The sequence below is a fragment of the Anomaloglossus baeobatrachus genome, chromosome 3 (genome assembly GCF_048569485.1).
Source record: "Anomaloglossus baeobatrachus isolate aAnoBae1 chromosome 3, aAnoBae1.hap1, whole genome shotgun sequence".
In the NCBI taxonomy this organism is placed as follows: Eukaryota; Metazoa; Chordata; class Amphibia; order Anura; family Aromobatidae; genus Anomaloglossus; species Anomaloglossus baeobatrachus.
Window position 1 is genome coordinate 45,345,112 of NC_134355.1, and position 19,125 is coordinate 45,364,236.

The 19,125-nt window shown below is 45.1% G+C and overlaps 1 protein-coding gene across 7 annotated transcripts in view; it reads right to left on the minus strand.

The window, feature by feature from the left end:
* HHAT (hedgehog acyltransferase) overlaps window positions 1-19,125 on the minus strand; it is a 407,838-nt gene that overhangs the window by 236,768 nt on the left and 151,945 nt on the right. For all 7 annotated transcript variants that reach the window (XM_075339171.1, XM_075339170.1, XM_075339169.1 and 4 more), the window contains one exon: window positions 8,108-8,258. In XM_075339171.1, the coding sequence (XP_075195286.1) occupies window positions 8,108-8,258 (151 nt within the window). The remainder of the gene's footprint in view (window positions 1-8,107; window positions 8,259-19,125) is intronic.

The window sequence follows — 19,125 nt, forward strand, 5'->3', positions numbered from 1 at the left end:
TGCAGTCAGCACCACGACTGCAGCCACCACAGCAACTAGAGGGTTTTAGCAGCTCCTTCCACCTCCAGGCTCAGCATTCAAATGGCACGAGACTAACCGGTACCCTTTGCTGGTAGCAGAGGGTATATAAAAGGGACTAGAACTGGTCCGGTGTGAGCCAAAACACACAACAACAAGGGTCACACCATGACAAACAAGAGGTACACAGGGGACACTTCAACAAAGGAGGGCCCTAGGATTAGTGAGAGAGAAGATGGAGACCTCCTCCACTTACCTGGCACTGTACCCTGCACTCCGAGCCAGTTCCTATTTCGGTTCCTCACCTGTCACTGAACAGGAACCTGAAGCCCTGAAAAGGCCCTACAATAGTCCCTGGCTAGGGAGTGGGCAGGTGAAGGACGCTAGCCCCACCGCTGCACTAGAATACCACACCGGGGAAGGAAGACAGACAGGGGGAAAACACCACAACAAACGGCTGCAGTCAGCACCAAGACTGTAACTTCAACAAAGGGTTTCAACAGCTCCTTCCACCTCCAGGCTCAGCATTCAAATGGCAAAGAGTATAACCGGTACCCTATGCTGGTAGCAGAGGGTATATAAAGGGACTGGGAGTAGTCCCAAACCGGAAACACCTGATCTGGTAATTAGTCTGCTAGCTGGCAAGGAATACTGACATTAACCCTACTACTGCCAAAGGAAATGAAAATACGATTAATATTATATATAATTAATATTGAGAGTCAAGAATGGAAAATGACTCTCAAGTCCTTAATCGGTCAGTAGTCTCATAATGCAGACAGACAGCCGTGACAGGGTGCGACTCTCGGCATCCCTGCTGATCATAACAAATAGCTGTAGATGTGCCAAGTATTGCAGCATTGATAGTACACAAATGACGATGACTGTGGAAGTTAAGGAAGGACAAAGCAAGGTCCAACTGCTGCTAGTTCTCTTGTCTTTCCTTTATTTTATTTCTACTCTGGTGTGTTGACTGCCTTGTTTTGTTTGCCCTATCACATCTTTGGAGGGGCTGTTTATACTCACAATGCACTTGCCTTCAGCGCCCACTATATTTGAAGTTAAATGGATGCTTGGAGTCACAGCTCCTCAGTTTAAGATAATCTTGCCGAGTAATCGCTTTTGCTTTTCCCTGCGGTTTATGTGTGATGTAGGGGCAGATACCCTGATTCCAGTGATGTGTCACTTAGTTTCCTGGGTGCAGCTGTTGTGATAGACACACGGATATATCTGCTGCAGATCGAGCAGAGCTCAGAATGCCAAGCCCTTGTATGTAATTTTTATGGCTTGAAAAAGGCCCTTTAAATCGGCCGAAACATTGGGGGTTTATTTGCACTTTTTCATTTTGTATGCTGGAGCAAATATAGATTTATACACGGAGAGGAGCTTCTTAGTGCCTTAGAATTTTTTGGATTCTTGCTGACCCCTTGTATAAGCTCACCCACAATGCTGATTTGCAGCTTTCTGTGTACACTGTATATTGACGGTAAGTTGCTAATCTGTCACGCAAGGTACAGGGAAGTAGCCAGCATATGGTAAAAGGTAAGGGAAACCCTGTGTCTAGGGAAGAGGGAGATGGTGATTCCTGACTAAACCTACCGCTGAACCCTGGGTTCCTTCACCACCCTAGACAGGTTCCGTACCTATGCGCTGAGCAGGATACCTGACCCTAGGATGGCCCTGTATGTGGGCCCTAGGTAGGCAGCGGATGGAATGACCTCTTCATCAACTCCACTGAGCGCTAAAGTACACACAGGGATAACAAACAATGGAAGAAACAACAACTTCTCTCCAAATGCTTCAGGAAGAAGAACTGCAAACAACAACCAGGTTAGACCAGAAGGATGCGAGCCGACTGCTTGCACTGAAGACTTGATAAGGGTAGAGGACTTATCACCATCACTGAGTATGGGAAAATGAGGGTATATATAGACACCAAGGAAGTGCTGATGAAAAGCAGCTGAAATGGTGAGGAAGTCCACAGGGTCCTAAAGGGAAAGTGATGGAAACAAAGCAAAGGAGATACATAGTGTGACGACACAGACTTTTTCAATGTGTGTCGTGGGTTAAAATTTCTTACATTAGCCAGACGTATTGTTCTTCTGTGTGTAATTCATGTTTGCTAAACTATTGTGTCTGCCAGGCCCCTCTGAGCATTCATTGTAATATAGTTGTGTATTGCTAATCTAATGTAAATTACCTTAGTAGCCATTGTCTAGTCTGTGACTTGCAGATATCCTCAGTCTTTCTATCCACACCATTTAAATGAACATTATCCATGCAGCTTGAAATTCATCCAATAAGAGAAGCAACCTTGTACAACCAATCCGATAAGGGCACAGTATATACTAAGGGAAGGCTATAGCTATAAAAGGTGTCTTCTTGGAGTCACCAGGTGGTTGATGGATGTGCATGATCCAGTCTAAGCTCTTAGGAGCTGACTAGAGGATCAGAACCAGGATACCTTGTGGACATCGGTCTAGGGACTTTGGCTCCGACTAGAGGATCACTTGGCTACATGGCTTCAACCTAGGGACTCCGATTCCGGTTGGAGACCATAACCACAGTTTAGGAATTTCGACTCCGGCTGCCAGGATTATATCATCATACCAGAGACTACTTAAGGAAGAAACCCAGGTTGGGACAATTTGGTCACCTGGCTACAGACTTTGCAGACCTCACACAGCTTCCTAAATCTGGCGCTATTCCTTTCTCGGTGGGTGCCCGCCAAAAGCGGGGTGCTGCTGGATTGGAGTAAGTAGTCCTGGAAGCTCTGAGGCATGGACATTCTAATCCCTGGTGAGCCAGCGGAAGGGTGAGACTCTGTTGCCTGTTACATTTGTGTTTTGCTGGTTATGTGTTATGTGCCGTTAATATTTTGGGGATCCAATAAAGTCTTAATATTGTGATTCCCTCACCCTGTGTTGTCTGAGTAGTGTTCCAACCACGGTTAAGGAAGTTGTGCGTTCAGTTGGGATGAGCCTTGAGCTACGCTGTTTTTCTAAAGGCGGTCGGTTAGGCGGACGAGAGCACTCACAGACCCCCATGTCTCCACACATAGAATTCCAAATACATTAAGCAGGAGCAATAGAAGGTCAGGGAGCAGTTTGCTCAGCCAAACACTGTGACCTTCTATTGCCAAACACCACATGACTGTCTCGTGACATAATCCGTGCTGGGGCAAAGTTGGACCAGGAGGTACAAGACACCTAGTCATCTAGTGATAATCTCTAGCTGACAAAACACTGATTTTATTGAAACAAAAACATAGCCCAGTAAGTGACACATTACTGTAATCATGATCTCTGATTAATGAGTAAAAATCTTCTGCCATTCCCTTTAAATATTAAAATGTGGTCACAACTAGATGGAGCTACTGAGCTTTACTGCATACTGATTATGCATAGTTCCACAATATGAAGTAGGCGCCTCCTGGTGGTCGCTGCTGGGTATTGGGAGCTCTGTGTCAGGAAACAAATAGGACCGGTCTTGTATAAATGATAAGAAATAATCAGAAAATTGTCTCTAGCTAGTTATCGAAGCAACATATGATGAAACAAATACAGATCTCCTGGCGCTGACTGCTTCTTTTACTGCCTTGCAATCCGTGTTGCAGCTATATGACGGTGCTATTATGTATGCAGATCGTGCAGCGTACAGGATTACTATGCATGCTCGTGATATCCCATGAAAGACAACAAGGACTGAGAACATGCACAACATGTTATCTGTCAATGTCTTTACCAACAAGGCACAACCCTCTCACCCGAACATCACCCCTCGTCTCCCCATAGGAAGCACGCCATGTTGCGCCATGTACTTAATTGGAAGCCTGTGATTTAAGGACCCAATGTCAATGAAGGTCAGGAAGCAGCAACCGTCTCCATCTATTAGTACAAAGCAGCTGGAGAGTTTGGAGACTAATGAGTTCTCGTAATCAAAGTGACTTTGAATTCTAATATTGCAAATGTACTTGTAAATATCCTGGGTGAGATATCAGAAGTCACATCCATCCGTGCACGCTCCTGGATTTCCTCTCTGGACTCTCTGGATTTCATTTCCATGGATGAAAGACAAAACCTACTGAAAGGCGGGCCGGGTCATGGTGAGCAAAATAACGTGTCAGCTACAATTTTTAATCAATAATGTCCAAGGAACTGCCGAGAACGCTCAGGAAAGGTCAAAGTAAGCCTGCTGGGATCATTGCATTTTAAAGGGATCTTTCAGGATGATGTTACCAGTAGTGATGGGCAGACTCGGACTGGAAAAGTCCGGATCTGCACGGTTTTAAAGGTGTCCAGGTGCCAGACCCAGGCCCGGGATTCCAGTTATTGATCTGAATCCGAAACTCAGGAAATTGAAAAAAATAAAGGAAAAGTAAGCTTGCTGGGATCATTGCATTTAAAGGGATCTTTCAGGATGATGTTACGAGTAGTGATGGGCAGACTCGGACTGGAAAAGTCTGGATCCGCACGGTTTCAAAGGTGCCCGGGTGCCAGACCCGGGCCAGGGATTCCAGATATTGATCCGAATCCGAAACTCAGGAAATTGAAAAAAATAAAGGAAAAGTTAAAAAAAATAAGAATGAAGCAAGTGCATTATTCTTACGAAGGCTCCGGCGCGGCTGAGCATGGCTCCCGTGGCCTCTCCTTCACTTCCTGGGCCGCTCATCCATAAGCACTGCTTTCTCCACCCACCCTGGCATCGATGATTGGTTGCTGTCGGACACACCACCAGCCTGTGTAACAATGTCTGTATTGCGGGATAGAAATGGCAGGGGTGCGGGGCACGACTCCGCACTTTAAGCCAGAGTGTTTCAGGTTACCAGAGGTCATACCGACAAACTCTGGGGTTGATGATAGTGCACAACTATCATTAGCCCCTATTACCCAGATTGCCACTGCACCAGGGCAATCGGAAGAGCCAGATAAAGCGGCGGGATTGTCGCATCTAATGAATGAGACAATTCCATGGCGGCTGTAGGCTGCTATTCTTAGACTGGGGGGTCCCAATAACCATGGGACTCCCCAGGCTGAGAATACCAGCCCCCACCTGTTGGGCCTTATCGTGGCTGGGTATCAAAATTGGGGGGGACCACGTGCCGCTTTTTTAAATTATGTATTTAATTTTTTTTTTATTTTTTTTTTAAAAAGCCGCATGTGATTACTCTTTTTGATGCGCAACCAAAACAGGCACACAGATGGGGGCTGCGGCCTATAGCCATGGGCTTTATCTGTGCTGGTATCATAATATGGGGGGACCCTCCACAAATTATTTTATTTATTTTTACTGTATGATACTGACCCGCAGACATCGCCTATGATTGGAAGCAGTCAGCTGACACACTGTCACTCAGCGTGGGGTGTGTCTGACTGCAACCAATTACAGGCACCGGTGGTTGGTAAAAGCAGTGCATATGCAATGAAGGTAAGTTATCGGCCCCGGAAGTGAATTCGCCGCTGTGGGAACAGTGTACAGCTGACCCGGAGCCTCGGTAAGCAGAGCACACTTGCTCCTATCCTCCTATCCCTTCTACCAACATTTTTAATTGCCGGATTGTGGTCCCAATAAACTTATATGGGGACCGGAATCCAGCCTGGAACCGGATTTTAAGAACCAGATAACATGGACCCACTGGTCCCGGTTATCTGTGAATCCGCTCATCACTAGTTATTAGCAGTATAGCTGTATAGCGCCCAGTATATCTTTAAGGGTGCGCTCACACGAACGTATGACTCGCACGATTATTAGATCGCATCACCTGGTGCAGCCGCACACTCTCTGGACTGGAGCGTGTCAGCTGCATAAAAATACATGTAGCCGACCCACTCCTGTCAGGAGAGTGTGCGACCGCGCCGGGTGATGCGATCCGATAATTGTGCGAGTCATACGTTCGTGTGAGCGCACCCTAAAAATGACACCTGTTTTGTAGTAGTCCAATGTGGCGGCACTGAGAAATCAAGTCTCGTAGCCACCTGCAAATTAGTCTGGAACTACACTGGGGGCGTGTCTGTGTAGACTAAATATACAGACACACCCCCAATGTACTTCCAGGCTAATTTGCATGTGGGTTAAAAGCTTGATTTCTCAGTGCTGGTAAATTGGATTACCACAAGACTGGTATTGTTGTACTACAATCTAAACAGCCATGCTGCTAATTTCTGCAGAAGTAAAAGGATTTTGATACCAAATATATAAAAGATGTGGGGATTAGGAGAACATGATCATAGTGATTTTTTTTTTAAAAAGTTCTACAGAGGTCCCATCCTTACATTTGGTTACGAACACCCTATTTCCCTCAATACAAACACTGCATTTCACATTACAACTAATGGCTGTCCACAAGGAGACACATATAGCATAAATGTCTTCCAGACAGATGATGGTGATCATTTTTTTCAAAGCATTTGGCTCGGAATATATTGAGCCAAGATTATAAGAAAAGACCCATCTGATAAATGAATCGGCCATACCAATCTCGCGGCACTGAATCCGGTACAGAGAGGTGGGCCGGATTATGAGTATGGGGAACAGTGAATTTTTTTTTTTTTTTTTTTAATAGCAAACAAAAGTGATCGCCCCAGCCATCGGCATACTGCAGCGACTGGGGCAATCACGTGTGTCTGCTATTAAAGAAAATGAATATTCAGTGCTTCCCACTCCCACAATTCCGGACGTCTGGAGCAATAAATATTAAGTTTGATTGGATGGGGGACATACAGTATATACCAGGATTGGGAACATATATGCCAGGATGAACCCAGGAGGGAGAACATATATACCAGGATGGGCCCAGGATGATGGACATATATACCAAGATGGGTGAAATATATACCAGGATGCGTGACATATACTGTATATTAGGATGGGGGACATGTAGACCAGGATGGGGGACATGTAGACCAGGATGGGGGACATGTAGACCAGGATGGGGGACATGTAGACCAGGATGGGGGACATGTAGACCAGGATGGGGGACATGTAGACCAGGATGGGGGACATGTAGACCAGGATGGGGGACATGTAGACCAGGATGGGGGACATGTAGACCAGGATGGGGGACATGTAGACCAGGATGGGGGACATGTAGACCAGGATGAGGGGCATGTAGACCAGGATGAGGGGCATGTAGACCAGGATGGGGGGCATGTAGACCAAGACGGGGGGCATGTAGACCAAGACGGGGGACATATAGACCAGGACGGGGGACGTGTAGACCAGGATGGGCAACATATATACAAAGATGGGCCCAGAATGGGAAACACATATACAAGGATGAGGCCTAGGATGGTGACATACATACCAGGATGGGAATCATACATACCAGGATGGCCCTATAATGGGGATATATATACCAGAATTAGGGACATATATACCAGAATAGAACCAGGTTGGGGATCATATATATCAGGATTGGGAACACATATACCGGGTGGGGGACATATATATACACCAGGATGGGCCAATGATGGGGATATATATTTACACCAGAATTAGGGACATGTATACCAGGATGGGGGAACACATATCCAAGAATGGGGTCATATATACCAGAATGCAGGACATATATACCAGGATGGGTAACATATATACTAGGATGGGTCCATGATAGGGATCATATGTACCAGAATGGCCCCAGGATGGGGATCATATATACCAGGATGGGAGACCCCTAAGTATCCCGGAATAAGGGTTATTAGTACAGAATTGGAGGACATTACCCCCATAACAGTGTCAGCAGCAGATCCCTCCATAACAGCCTCTAAAACCTAGGTGCATCTTATCGTCTGAAAAATACGTTAAAGTTAAGGAAATGACAATGAAGCAAATTTCAACTTTTCACAATTTCACTTAAACAATGTAATAAATTCCCCAACAATTTGATCAGAAATCAAAAAAACTTTTTGAGATTTTGTAATACTTTCTGCAGATGCTGATATTAAGAAGTGCTGCGCCTGCTCCAATTGCCCCAATGCGACAATAAGATTGCCGGCTCAGCAGACGAGGCTATTATTTCCCATCCTGTATGAAGATTATATAATACTCGGTTACAACGAAGAAGAAAAAGAGAATGACAAAAGACACTGACCTCCAAATGGCCGTGAAGCTGTGCATGGTGCTGACACAGCGCGGTAATGCCGGAGCGCTCAAGCCGTCCAACTGTACAATAAGCGCCGGAAAGCCGTACAGGACCAAATACTTCACATAGAAGAACAGAACTTGTGCCAAGGCGAGACCACCTTGAAGGAAAAAAAAACGCACAAATATTATAAAGGCATAGAAAGTTGTATGTGGCAGGTCTCAAGTCTTTCAATCTCAGAATTCTGGTCTGAATAGAGCACTCAGAATTTTATATTTTGTCGTTATATGAAGCTTTATGTTTTGTGCTAAGTCTTTTTACGCCGGCTTGGCAATTTCCAAAAGGAGAAAAGAGTATAAAAAAGTACAGTGAGTATGCGATTTCTATAAATCCCATCTACTTTGCTGAAATTGTAAGACACTGCATTTTGACTCAAAATAGAAAAAGTGAGACGGGACAGGGGGACAGTTAAATAACCCCTTCTTGACCAAGGACGTAAATATACGTGCTTGGACGTGTCTGTTTCTTTAATGCGGTCTTTCCATTCATACCCGCACATGTCTGCTGATCTGAGCAGCAAACATGCAGCTAACGGGAGCGGGTGGATCTGAGATCCACCCGAGCCTATTAACCCCTTAGATTGCTTAGACTGATAGGGAAATCTAACGCAGTGGCGGGGATCGCACTGTTCCATGCAACCATCAGTGGCCCCGTGAAGCTATCACGGGGTGCCAATGGGTTATCATGACAGCAGGGGGTCAGCTGATCACTTCTGCTGCTGTCATGACGTGTTTCCTGTGAATGCTGACAGAGCCCTGATGCTCACAGGAAATCTGCATTTCTCCTGATCAGTACGATGCTGAAGCATCGCACTGATCAGGAGGAACGATTGGACTGTGTAGGCATAAAGTCCCCTAAAAGGACTGGGAAAATCAATAAAAAAAATCCAATATATGAAGCGTGTATATCGATCGATCTATCTATATATATATATATATATATATATATATATATATATATATATATATATATATATATATATATATATAAACATAGTGTGTGTGTATATATATGTCCGCAAAAGGAATTCACACCGTCGCATATACAATCACGAAATTTTGCACAGATGCCTCATGTGACTCAGGGAACTATGTTTTGACCGGAAAGTTTAACTCTGCGCTTTACAGTTACTTTCCAAAAATCATGCCTCTATTAGAGTCAATGGAGCCGGAAGCCACAGGTTATTATTAGCAGCTCTGATTGGTTGCTAGAGGAACGAAAGACATTCATAGTATAAGAAGCTTATGTGTGAGGTAATATGATATCGGTGGGGAGACGGATAGAGACAGACAGACAAAGAGACAGAGGCAGACAGATACAGACCGGGAAAGAGACAGGTACAGAGACAGACAAACAGACAGAGACAGATGGGGAAAGAGACAGTCGGGGAAACAGACAGACAGAGAAAGAGACAGTCGGGGAAAGAGACAGTCGGGGAAAGAGACAGTCGGGGAAAGAGACAGTCGGGGAAAGAGACAGTCGGGGAAAGAGACAGTCGGGGAAAGAGACAGTCGGGGAAAGAGACAGTCGGGGAAAGAGACAGTCGGGGAAAGAGACAGTCGGGGAAAGAGACAGACAGAGACAGATAGAAAGGAAAAGAGAAAGACAGAGAAAGACAGACAGGGAAAGAGACAGACCTGGAAAGAGACATACCTGGAAAGAGACACAGAGATAGAGACAGACACAGACAGGCAGACAGGGAAAGAGACAGGCAGGAAAAGAGACAGACAGAGAGACAGACAAATACAGACGAGGAAAGAGGCAGACCGGGAAAGAGACAGACCGGGAAAGAGACAGACCGGGAAAGAGACAGACCGGGGAAAGAGAGACAGACACACACATAGCGACAGACACAGTGATAGACAGATAGACTCATACAAATACAGACAGAGAGATAGAAACAGACAGACAGAGACATAGACACAGACAGACAAGGAAAGAGACACACAGACAGAGACTGGGAGAGAGATAGACAGTTACTATCCCGGGCAATGCCCGGGGACTACAGCTAGTTTTTTAATAAATATGGAAAAAAAAAACCACAAAAGCCTAAAAAAGTTAAAATCACCCCCCATTTGTCCGAATGAAAATAAAACAATAAAAAATATACACATTTGGTATAGCCACATTTAGAAATGTCTAATCTAACAAAATATAACATCAATTAACCTGATCGGTACATGCCGTAGCAAGAAAAAAAACAAGTGCCAAAATGACTTTTTATGGTTGTCACAACATTGAAACATACGGTGATCAAAACATTGTATCTACCCAAAATAATATAATTAAAAACATCAGTTCAAGACTCAAAAAATAAGCTGTCACCGAGCTCAGATCCTGAAAAATGAGAACTCTACGAGTCTCAGAAAATAGCGACAAAAGTGCAAACTTTTTTTTTTTTTAAACAAACTTCTGATTTTTTTTTTTCATCACTTACAGTATAGAAAAGTAAACCTATACATGTTTAGTATCTACGAACTTGTACTGATCTGGGGAATCATACTGCCATATCAGTTTTACCATATAGTGAACATGGTAAATAAAAAAAATTAAAAAAATAATTGTGCAACTGCGCTTTTTTTTTTTTTTTTTTTTTTTGCAATTTCACCGCACCCAGTTTTCCAGGACAATATGGGGCAGTATGAATGTTGTCGTTCAAAAGTACAACTCATCCCACACAAAAAAAATCGAACAGCTATATTGACGGAAAAATAAAAAAAAGTTATGGTTCTTGGAAGAAGGGGAGGAAAAAACGAAAAATGGAAAAATCGGCCGGGGGTGAAGGAACTGATTAGAAACTGCCCACAATACTCCATTTATTAAGAGACGTGCACACTGAGCCACAAATATATTTATTAATCAATCTGGTATATAAACCCAAGGACGCTCAGGTTGAGAACATCTTTAAATTTATTCCAAAAGATTCTAAGATCACAACTGTTCAAAAAAAAAAAAAAAAAGGAAGAAAGGAGTTTGACTTGGATACCGGAACGGATCTATGTTCCGATTACTTTATACAGTCCTATGAAAAAGTTTGGGCACCCCTATTAATGTTAACCTTTTTCTTTATAACAATTTGGGTTTTTGCAACAGCTATTTGAGTTTCATATATCTAATAACTGATGGACTGAGTAATATTTCTGGATTGAAATGAGGTTTATTGTACTAACAGAAAATGTGCAATCCGCATTTAAACAAAATTTGACCGATGCAAAAGTATGGGCACCCTTATCAATTTCTTGATTTGAATGCTCCTAACTACTTTTTACTGACTTACTAAAGCACTAAATTGGTTTTGTAACCTCATTGAGCTTTGAACTTCATAGGCAGGTGTATCCAATCATGAGAAAAGGTATTTAAGGTGGCCACTTGCAAGTTGTTCTCCTATTTGAATCTCCTATGAAGAGTGGCATCATGGGCTCCTCAAAACAACTCTCAAATGATCTGAAAACAAAGATTATTCAACATAGCTGTTCAGGGGAAGGATACAAAAAGTTGTCTCAGAGATTTAAACTGTCAGTTTCCACTGTGAGGAACATAGCAAGGAAATGGAAGAATACAGGTACAGTTCTTGTTAAGCCCAGAAGTGGCAGGCCAAGAAAAATATCAGAAAGGCAGAGAAGAAGAATGCTGAGAACAGTCAAGGACAATCCACAGACCACCCCCAAAGACCTGCAACATCATCTTGCTGCAGATGGTGTCAATGTACATCGGTCAACAATACAGCGCACGTTGCACAAGGAGAAGCTGCATGGGAGAGTGATGCGAAAGAAGCCGTTTCTGCAAGCACGCCACAAACAGTCGCCTGAGGTATGCAAAAGCACATTTGGACAAGCCAGTTACATTTTGGAAGAAGGTCCTGTGGACTGATGAAACAAAGATTGAGTTGTTTGGTCATACAAAAAGGCGTTATGCATGGAGGCAAAAAAACACGGCATTCCAAGAAAAGCACTTGCTACCCACAGTAAAATTTGCTTTGGGGCTATGTGGCCAATGCCGGCACCGGGAATCTTGTTAAAGTTGAGGGTCGCATGGATTCAACTCAGTATCAGCAGATTCTTGACAATAATGTGCAAGAATCAGTGACGAAGTTGAAGTTACGCAGGGGATGGATATTTCAGCAAGACAATGATCCAAAACACCGCTCCAAATCTACTCAGGCATTCATGAGAGGAACAATTACAATGTTCTGGAATGGCCATCCCAGTCCCCAGACCTGAATATCATTGAACATCTGTGGGATGATTTGAAGCGTGCTGTCCATGCTCGGCGACCATCAAACTTAACTGAACTGGAATTGTTTTGTAAACAGGAATGGTCAAATATACCTTCATCCAGGATCCAGGAACTCATTAAAAGCTACAGGAAGCGACTAGAGGCTGTGATTTTTGCAAAAGGAGGATCTACAAAATATTAATGTCACTTTTATGTTGAGGTGCTCATACTTTTGCACCGGTCAAATTTTGTTTAAATGCGGATTGCACATTTTCTGTTAGTACAATAAACCTCATTTCAATCCAGAAATATTACTCAGTCCATCAGTTATTAGATATATGAAACTGAAATAGCAAAAACCCAAATTGTTATAAAGAAAAAAGGTTAACATTAATAGGGGTGCCCAAACTTTTTCATATGACTGTACATAAAACCCACATGGTCGCCACACATGCAGAATGACAATAGGTGTCGATGGTTCTTTCTCTAGGGAAATTGCACTTTCCCATCCATGCACGTGCCACAATGAGGCTCATTTCAATGGATGGAATTCACATTCTAAGCAGCCATGACTTTACAAACACCAATAATAAACCGCGAGACTGTGACTGCCGGGCGAGCCGCTAACGCTGCATTATGGAAGCAATCATCCACCTTCCCAGCTAATATTTGTCTTCGGCAGCCACGATCTGCGCGGAGCTCCCTGTAAAATGCCATTAGGTTGGCTGATTTGTGCCTCTCGCAGCGTATCATGTGCCGAACATTTTATTATTTTCTCATCATAATGAGGCGGGATCGGGAGAAAAAAAAAAAATACAAATAGACGACTGTTTGTCATTACCATTTAGATCGATAGTCAGGATACATGTTCATACCGCAAAAATGGCTTCTTACAGTAGTTCCCATCAGCAATTTCGGCAACTATGCGGACATAATACTTCTAGCTGCAAAACTTTGCATATTATGATTATTAGGGAAAAACGGCATGTTCCTCCCCTATCAGCAACGTGTACAGTGGAACCTTGGATGAATAGTAACTTGGTTTGAGAGCGTTTTGCAAGATAAGCAAAGCTTTCTACAAATTTGTAACTTGGTTTAAGAGCAATGATTTGCAATAAGAGCAAATCCTCACCGTGCACACTTCCGGTTCCGTCCTTTCACCGCGCTCTGACCCGCTCTGGAGGTAACTTTCTATACATATGTACTGTATACAGTATACCATTGTACAGTGCAGTATATACTATATTGCATGTCTATCAATTTGCATTTGTGGATACAGTACTGTACTTTCTTTCTGCTAACCAGTGCCGTATATTGCTTATACTGTACCTCTCACATACCAACAATTCTATTGTAAGCTAAAGTGCAGTTTAATTTGTTTTATATGCTTTTACTGCACAGTATTTAGTATTTGTGTACTTTAATAATTTTATATGAATACAGGACATTATTTTGTATTACTGTAATAAGTTTGTATAAATACTGTAAATATTTTTGGGTTGTGGAACGAATTGTCTGCATTTCAATTATTTCCTATGGGAAAATTCGCTTTGATATAAGAGTAACTTGGTTTAAGAGCCCCCTCCCGGAACGAATTATGCTCGCAATCCAAGGTTATGAGAGCCAGAACAAAGCTCTCATAGACCTGTATTGAGTTGTGATCTCCGGCATGACACACTGGAGGTAGGTCACAAATAACAGGAAACAGATCGGAGAGATGCTGGAAAATGACAAAAAAAAATGGAAGATGATTATTACTTTGGGCTGGGGACTTAGTTTAGAAGCATCACTCCAGCGGTGAAAAAAAAATGTGGTGCTTAATTCCAATGAATACAAGTCATGGGATAAGGCACAAAGTTGCACAGCCATTTCCATCATTACATCAAGAGAATTGGAGCCGACGTGCACTTCTCGGCTGCTACTCATTGAACGGAGCTGTATACATCCGGCCACTGCCAGAGCAAATAACAGATCGGTTGAGGTGCAGGATCTCTGATCACTACCGATCTGATACCGACGACGTATTCCAAGGATAGATTATCAATATAAGAGGTTCGGATAAGAGGATATTACATTACTGGAAAACTTAAAAAAAAAACTATTTACTACCTTTCCTTGTAAACTAGTAATAAACACAATTTCACAAAACTACAAATATTGCAGCAGGTAAAAATATTGTAGTAATTACTCAAGAGCCCTGCAATGTCCCGCATCTTTTTAAATGTCTTGGATTTGATTGTAAGACAATAGGCTACAGCATGAGCCTCCCCCTCAGCCCTATCTGCAGCAGGAGCCTCCCCTCTCTGCCCTATCTGCAGCAGGAGCCTCCCCCCTCTGCCCTATCTGCAGCATGAGCCTCCCCCTCTGCCCTATCTGCAGCATGAGCCTCCCCTCTCTGCCCTATCTGCAGCAGGAGCCTCCTCCTCTGCCCTCTCTGCAGCAGGAGCCTCCCCTCTCTGCCCTATCTGCAGCATGAGCCTCCCCTCTCTGCCCTATCTGCAGCATGAGCCTCCCCTCTCTGCCCTATCTGCAGCATGAGCCTCCCCTCTTTGCCCTATCTGCAGCATGAGCCTCCCCTCTCTGCCCTATCTGCAGCATGAGCCTCCCCTCTCTGCAGCATGAGCCTCCCCTCTCTGCCCTATCTGCAGCAGGAGCCTCCCCTCTCTGCCCTATCTGCAGCAGGAACCTCCCCTCTCTGCCCTATCTGCAGCAGGAGCCTTCCCTCTCTGCCCTATCTGCAGCAGGAGCCTTCCCTCTCTGCCCTATCTGCAGCAGGAGCCTTCCCTCTCTGCCCTATCTGCAGCAGGAGCCTTCCCTCTCTGCCCTATCTGCAGCAGGAGCCTTCCCTCTCTGCCCTATCTGCACCATGAGCCTCCCCTCTCTGCCCTATCTGCAGCATGAGCCTCCCCTCTTTGCCCTATCTGCAGCATGAGCCTCCCCTCTCTGCCCTATCTGCACCATGAGCCTCCCCTCTCTGCCCTATCTGCAGCATGAGCCTCCCCTCTCTGCAGCATGAGCCTCCCCTCTCTGCCCTATCTGCAGCAGGAGCCTCCCCTCTCTGCCCTATCTGCAGCAGGAACCTCCCCTCTCTGCCCTATCTGCAGCAGGAGCCTTCCCTCTCTGCCCTATCTGCAGCAGGAGCCTTCCCTCTCTGCCCTATCTGCAGCAGGAGCCTTCCCTCTCTGCCCTATCTGCAGCAGGAGCCTTCCCTCTCTGCCCTATCTGCAGCAAGAGCCTCCCCTCTCTGCCCTATTTAAAGCATGAGCCTCCCCTCTCTGCCCTATCTGAAGCATGAGCCTCCCCCTCTGCCCTATCTGCAGCAGGAGCCTCCCCTCTCTGCCCTATCTGCAGCATGAGCCTCCCCTCTCTGCCCAACTGCAGCAGGAGCCTCCCCTCTCTGCCCCAACTGCAGCAGGAGCCTCCCCCCTCTGCCCTATCTGCAGCAGGAGCCTCCCCTCTCTGCCCCAACTGCAGCAGGAGCCTCCCCTCTCTGCCCCAACTGCAGCAGGAGCCTCCCCTCTCTGCCCTATCTGCAGCAGGAGCCTCCCCTCTCTGCCCTATCCGCAGCAGGAGCCTCCCCTCTCTGCCCTATCCGCAGCAGGAGCCTCCCCTCTCTGCCCTATCCGCAGCAGGAGCCTCCCCTCTCTGCCCTATCCGCAGCAGGAGCCTCCCCTCTCTGCCCTATCCGCAGCAGGAGCCTCCCCTCTCTGCCCTATCCGCAGCAGGAGCCTCCCCTCTCTGCCCTATCCGCAGCAGGAGCCTCCCCTCTCTGCCCTATCTGCAGCATGAGCCTCCCCTCTCTGACCTATCTGCAGCAGGAGCCTTCCCTCTCTGCCTTATCTGCAGCAGGAGCCTTCCCTCTTTGCCCTATCTGCAGCATGAGCCTCCCCTCTCTGCCCTATTTAAAGCATGAGCCTCCCCTCTCTGCCCTATCTGAAGCATGAGCCTCCCCTCTGCCCTATCTGCAGCAGGAGCCTCCCCTCTCTGCCCTATCTGCAGCATGAGCCTCCCCTCTCTGCCCAACTGCAGCAGGAGCCTCCCCTTTCTGCCCCAACTGCAGCAGGAGCCTCCCCCCTCTGCCCTATCTGCAGCAGGAGCCTCCCCTCTCTGCCCCAACTGCAGCAGGAGCCTCCCCTCTCTGCCCCAACTGCAGCAGGAGCGGCAATGTACAATACAAATAAAAAATTAAAAGATTTTTGTGAACCAATTAAGATTTTATTAATAACATGTTGCAAAGTTGCTTGTTTTTACCAGCACTTTGCAAAACTTCATCTTAAAAGATGGGAATAACCCTTTACGCCATCCACCAGCTGAAGACGGAGCACCGAGCAGACAGAGCACCGGAGACGGAGCACCGAGCAGACCTGCTGCCCCTTCTGTTACTCGCCTTAATCTCCCCTAACGTCCTCCCACTTCACCACCGTTCTGCTCTTTGAGGCGGCTGATAAAATACATGGCGCTCACACAAGTTTAGAGGAATTTGCAAATTTAATAGAATTTTATTTCCAGCGTTGTGGCCACAGGTCATCCTGCAGCGAGGATTATTATTTTACATTTTAATGTTGTCTATTTCCATTGTATGAAGTTGGATTTTTATGGGGCTTAATGGTCTGTCTGGCAGTGGAGATAAAAACGGAAACCGGAAAAATTTTCACTATTTCGGCACTATTTCGGAGGAGGCTGCCGCTGATATTAAAGCATAAGGGAAATATATCCTTTACATATACACATCCATGTACATACATAGCATTAGCATGCTTTTTTTTACTATGCCCCTTTGTATAAGAAACTGTCGTAAATGACGCATTGCTATATAGCATGATATGCCAACATATTCTGGCCTAGCGTGTGCCAAAAGGGCACGGTGGGTGCATGAGTTACTATGGCCACGTTGGGGAATAATCCTACTATATACCTGTTATGTAGCCAAAATCAAGGTGTGAACACTGAAATACCAGAGGAGGGCGCACCTGGACACACAAACTGTGCAGACATTGCGGACTCTCCAGTCAAATTTGAGCACTAGTGTTTGAGAGGTCACAATGGCCCCTTTACCATATAAGAAGATGGAGGTCTTGTTTTTTTTTTGTTTTTTTAACTGTCTTCAGCTCAATCTCGAGCCATTGCGCCGTGATGAATTAATGCTCTGTAGGAAGATCGATCTCAGGAAAGCCTAGATAGGTCCACCAGGGTCTTCTCTACCTAGATAGGTTTATCAGGGTCTTCTCTGACTAGATAAGTCCACCAGGGTTTTCTCCGCCTAGATAGGTCTACCAGGATCTTCTCCCCCTAGATAGGTCCATCAGCATCTTTTCCGCCTAGATAGGTCCACCAGGGTCTTATCTGCCTAGATACGTCCACCAGGGTCTTATCTGCCTAGATACGTCCACCAGGGTCTTTACCGCCTAGATACGTCCACTAGGGTCTTCTCTGCCTAGATAGGTCCACCAGGGCCTTCTCCGCCTACATAGGTCCACCAGGGTCTTCTCCGCCTACATAGGTCCAACAGGGTCTTCTCCGCCTACATAGGTCCAACAGGGTCTTCTCTTCCTAGATAGGTCCACCAGGGTCTTCTCTGCCTAGATAGGTCCAACAGGGTCTTCTCCACCTAGAAAGGTCTAGCAGGGACTTTTCCACCTAGATAGGTACACCAAGGTCTTCTCTGCCTAGATACGTCCACCAGGGGTTTTTCTGACTAGATAGGTCTACCAGGGTCTTCTCTGCCTAGATAGGTCCAACAGGGTCTTCTCCACCTAGATAGGTCCACCAGGATCTTCTCCGCCTTTATCTTGATAGTATCAAGTCATCGGGTTGCTTGTCTTCCTCTCTTCATGTTCCTTCTATTCTTCCAAGCATCATCTCCTTCTCCAGTGATTGATCTCATTGTATGATGTGTCCAAAGTAGGCAAGTCGTAGCTTGGTGATCCTTGTTCCCAGTGACAAGTCTGATGAGGCTACGCGATAGTATTATGGAGGCAGCTACCTTCTTACTTTATAACACTGAAGTTAACCTTCCGAATCCGGGGGAGGGACATTGAAATTGGCACATTCACGGAACATTTGATCAAAAAACATATTTTAATAAGTTATATATGTTAATATATATAATATATTGTGTGCTTACGGACAACCCCTTTAAAATAGCTGCTTGTAATGAGACACCCCTTTTACAGTGGATCAGTCGCTTACCATAAATGAGTAGCTGTTTACATAGTGTAAATGCTGCTGTTCTCCTGAATCCGGCGTTGTTTATCTTTTGTTTTTACGACTTTCCGTTCCGGAGATATGGCCTCTACTTCCTTTTATAGAACTCTATAGTCTTTCTAGCCAAGTGGGCGTTACCATGAGGACTACACCCACTTGGATAAAAAGACTAGATTTATATATAAGTAAGATGTAGCCATTTCTCAGGAATGGAGAAGCACAGAAACACAAGAAAAACAGCACCGGATTCAGGGAAACAGCAGCATGTATGCAAGGTAATAAAAATTACATATTTATGGTAAGAAACAGGATTTTGTGGCTGAAATAAAAAAAAGGAAAAGTATCAATCACAGGCGCCGTTTACTGTATACAAGCAAAAGCCATTCTGACAACGCAACACTTCTAATTTTCCCTGGAAGTGAAGGCTTTCAGGCGGCCGCCACGAAGAAGTAAATCTTTTCTTGCACAGACTTGGATCACAGAAGAAATATCCCGGCTCCATCCGCTGCTCATTCTTTACGCTCTGGAAATATAGAACTGACCAATAC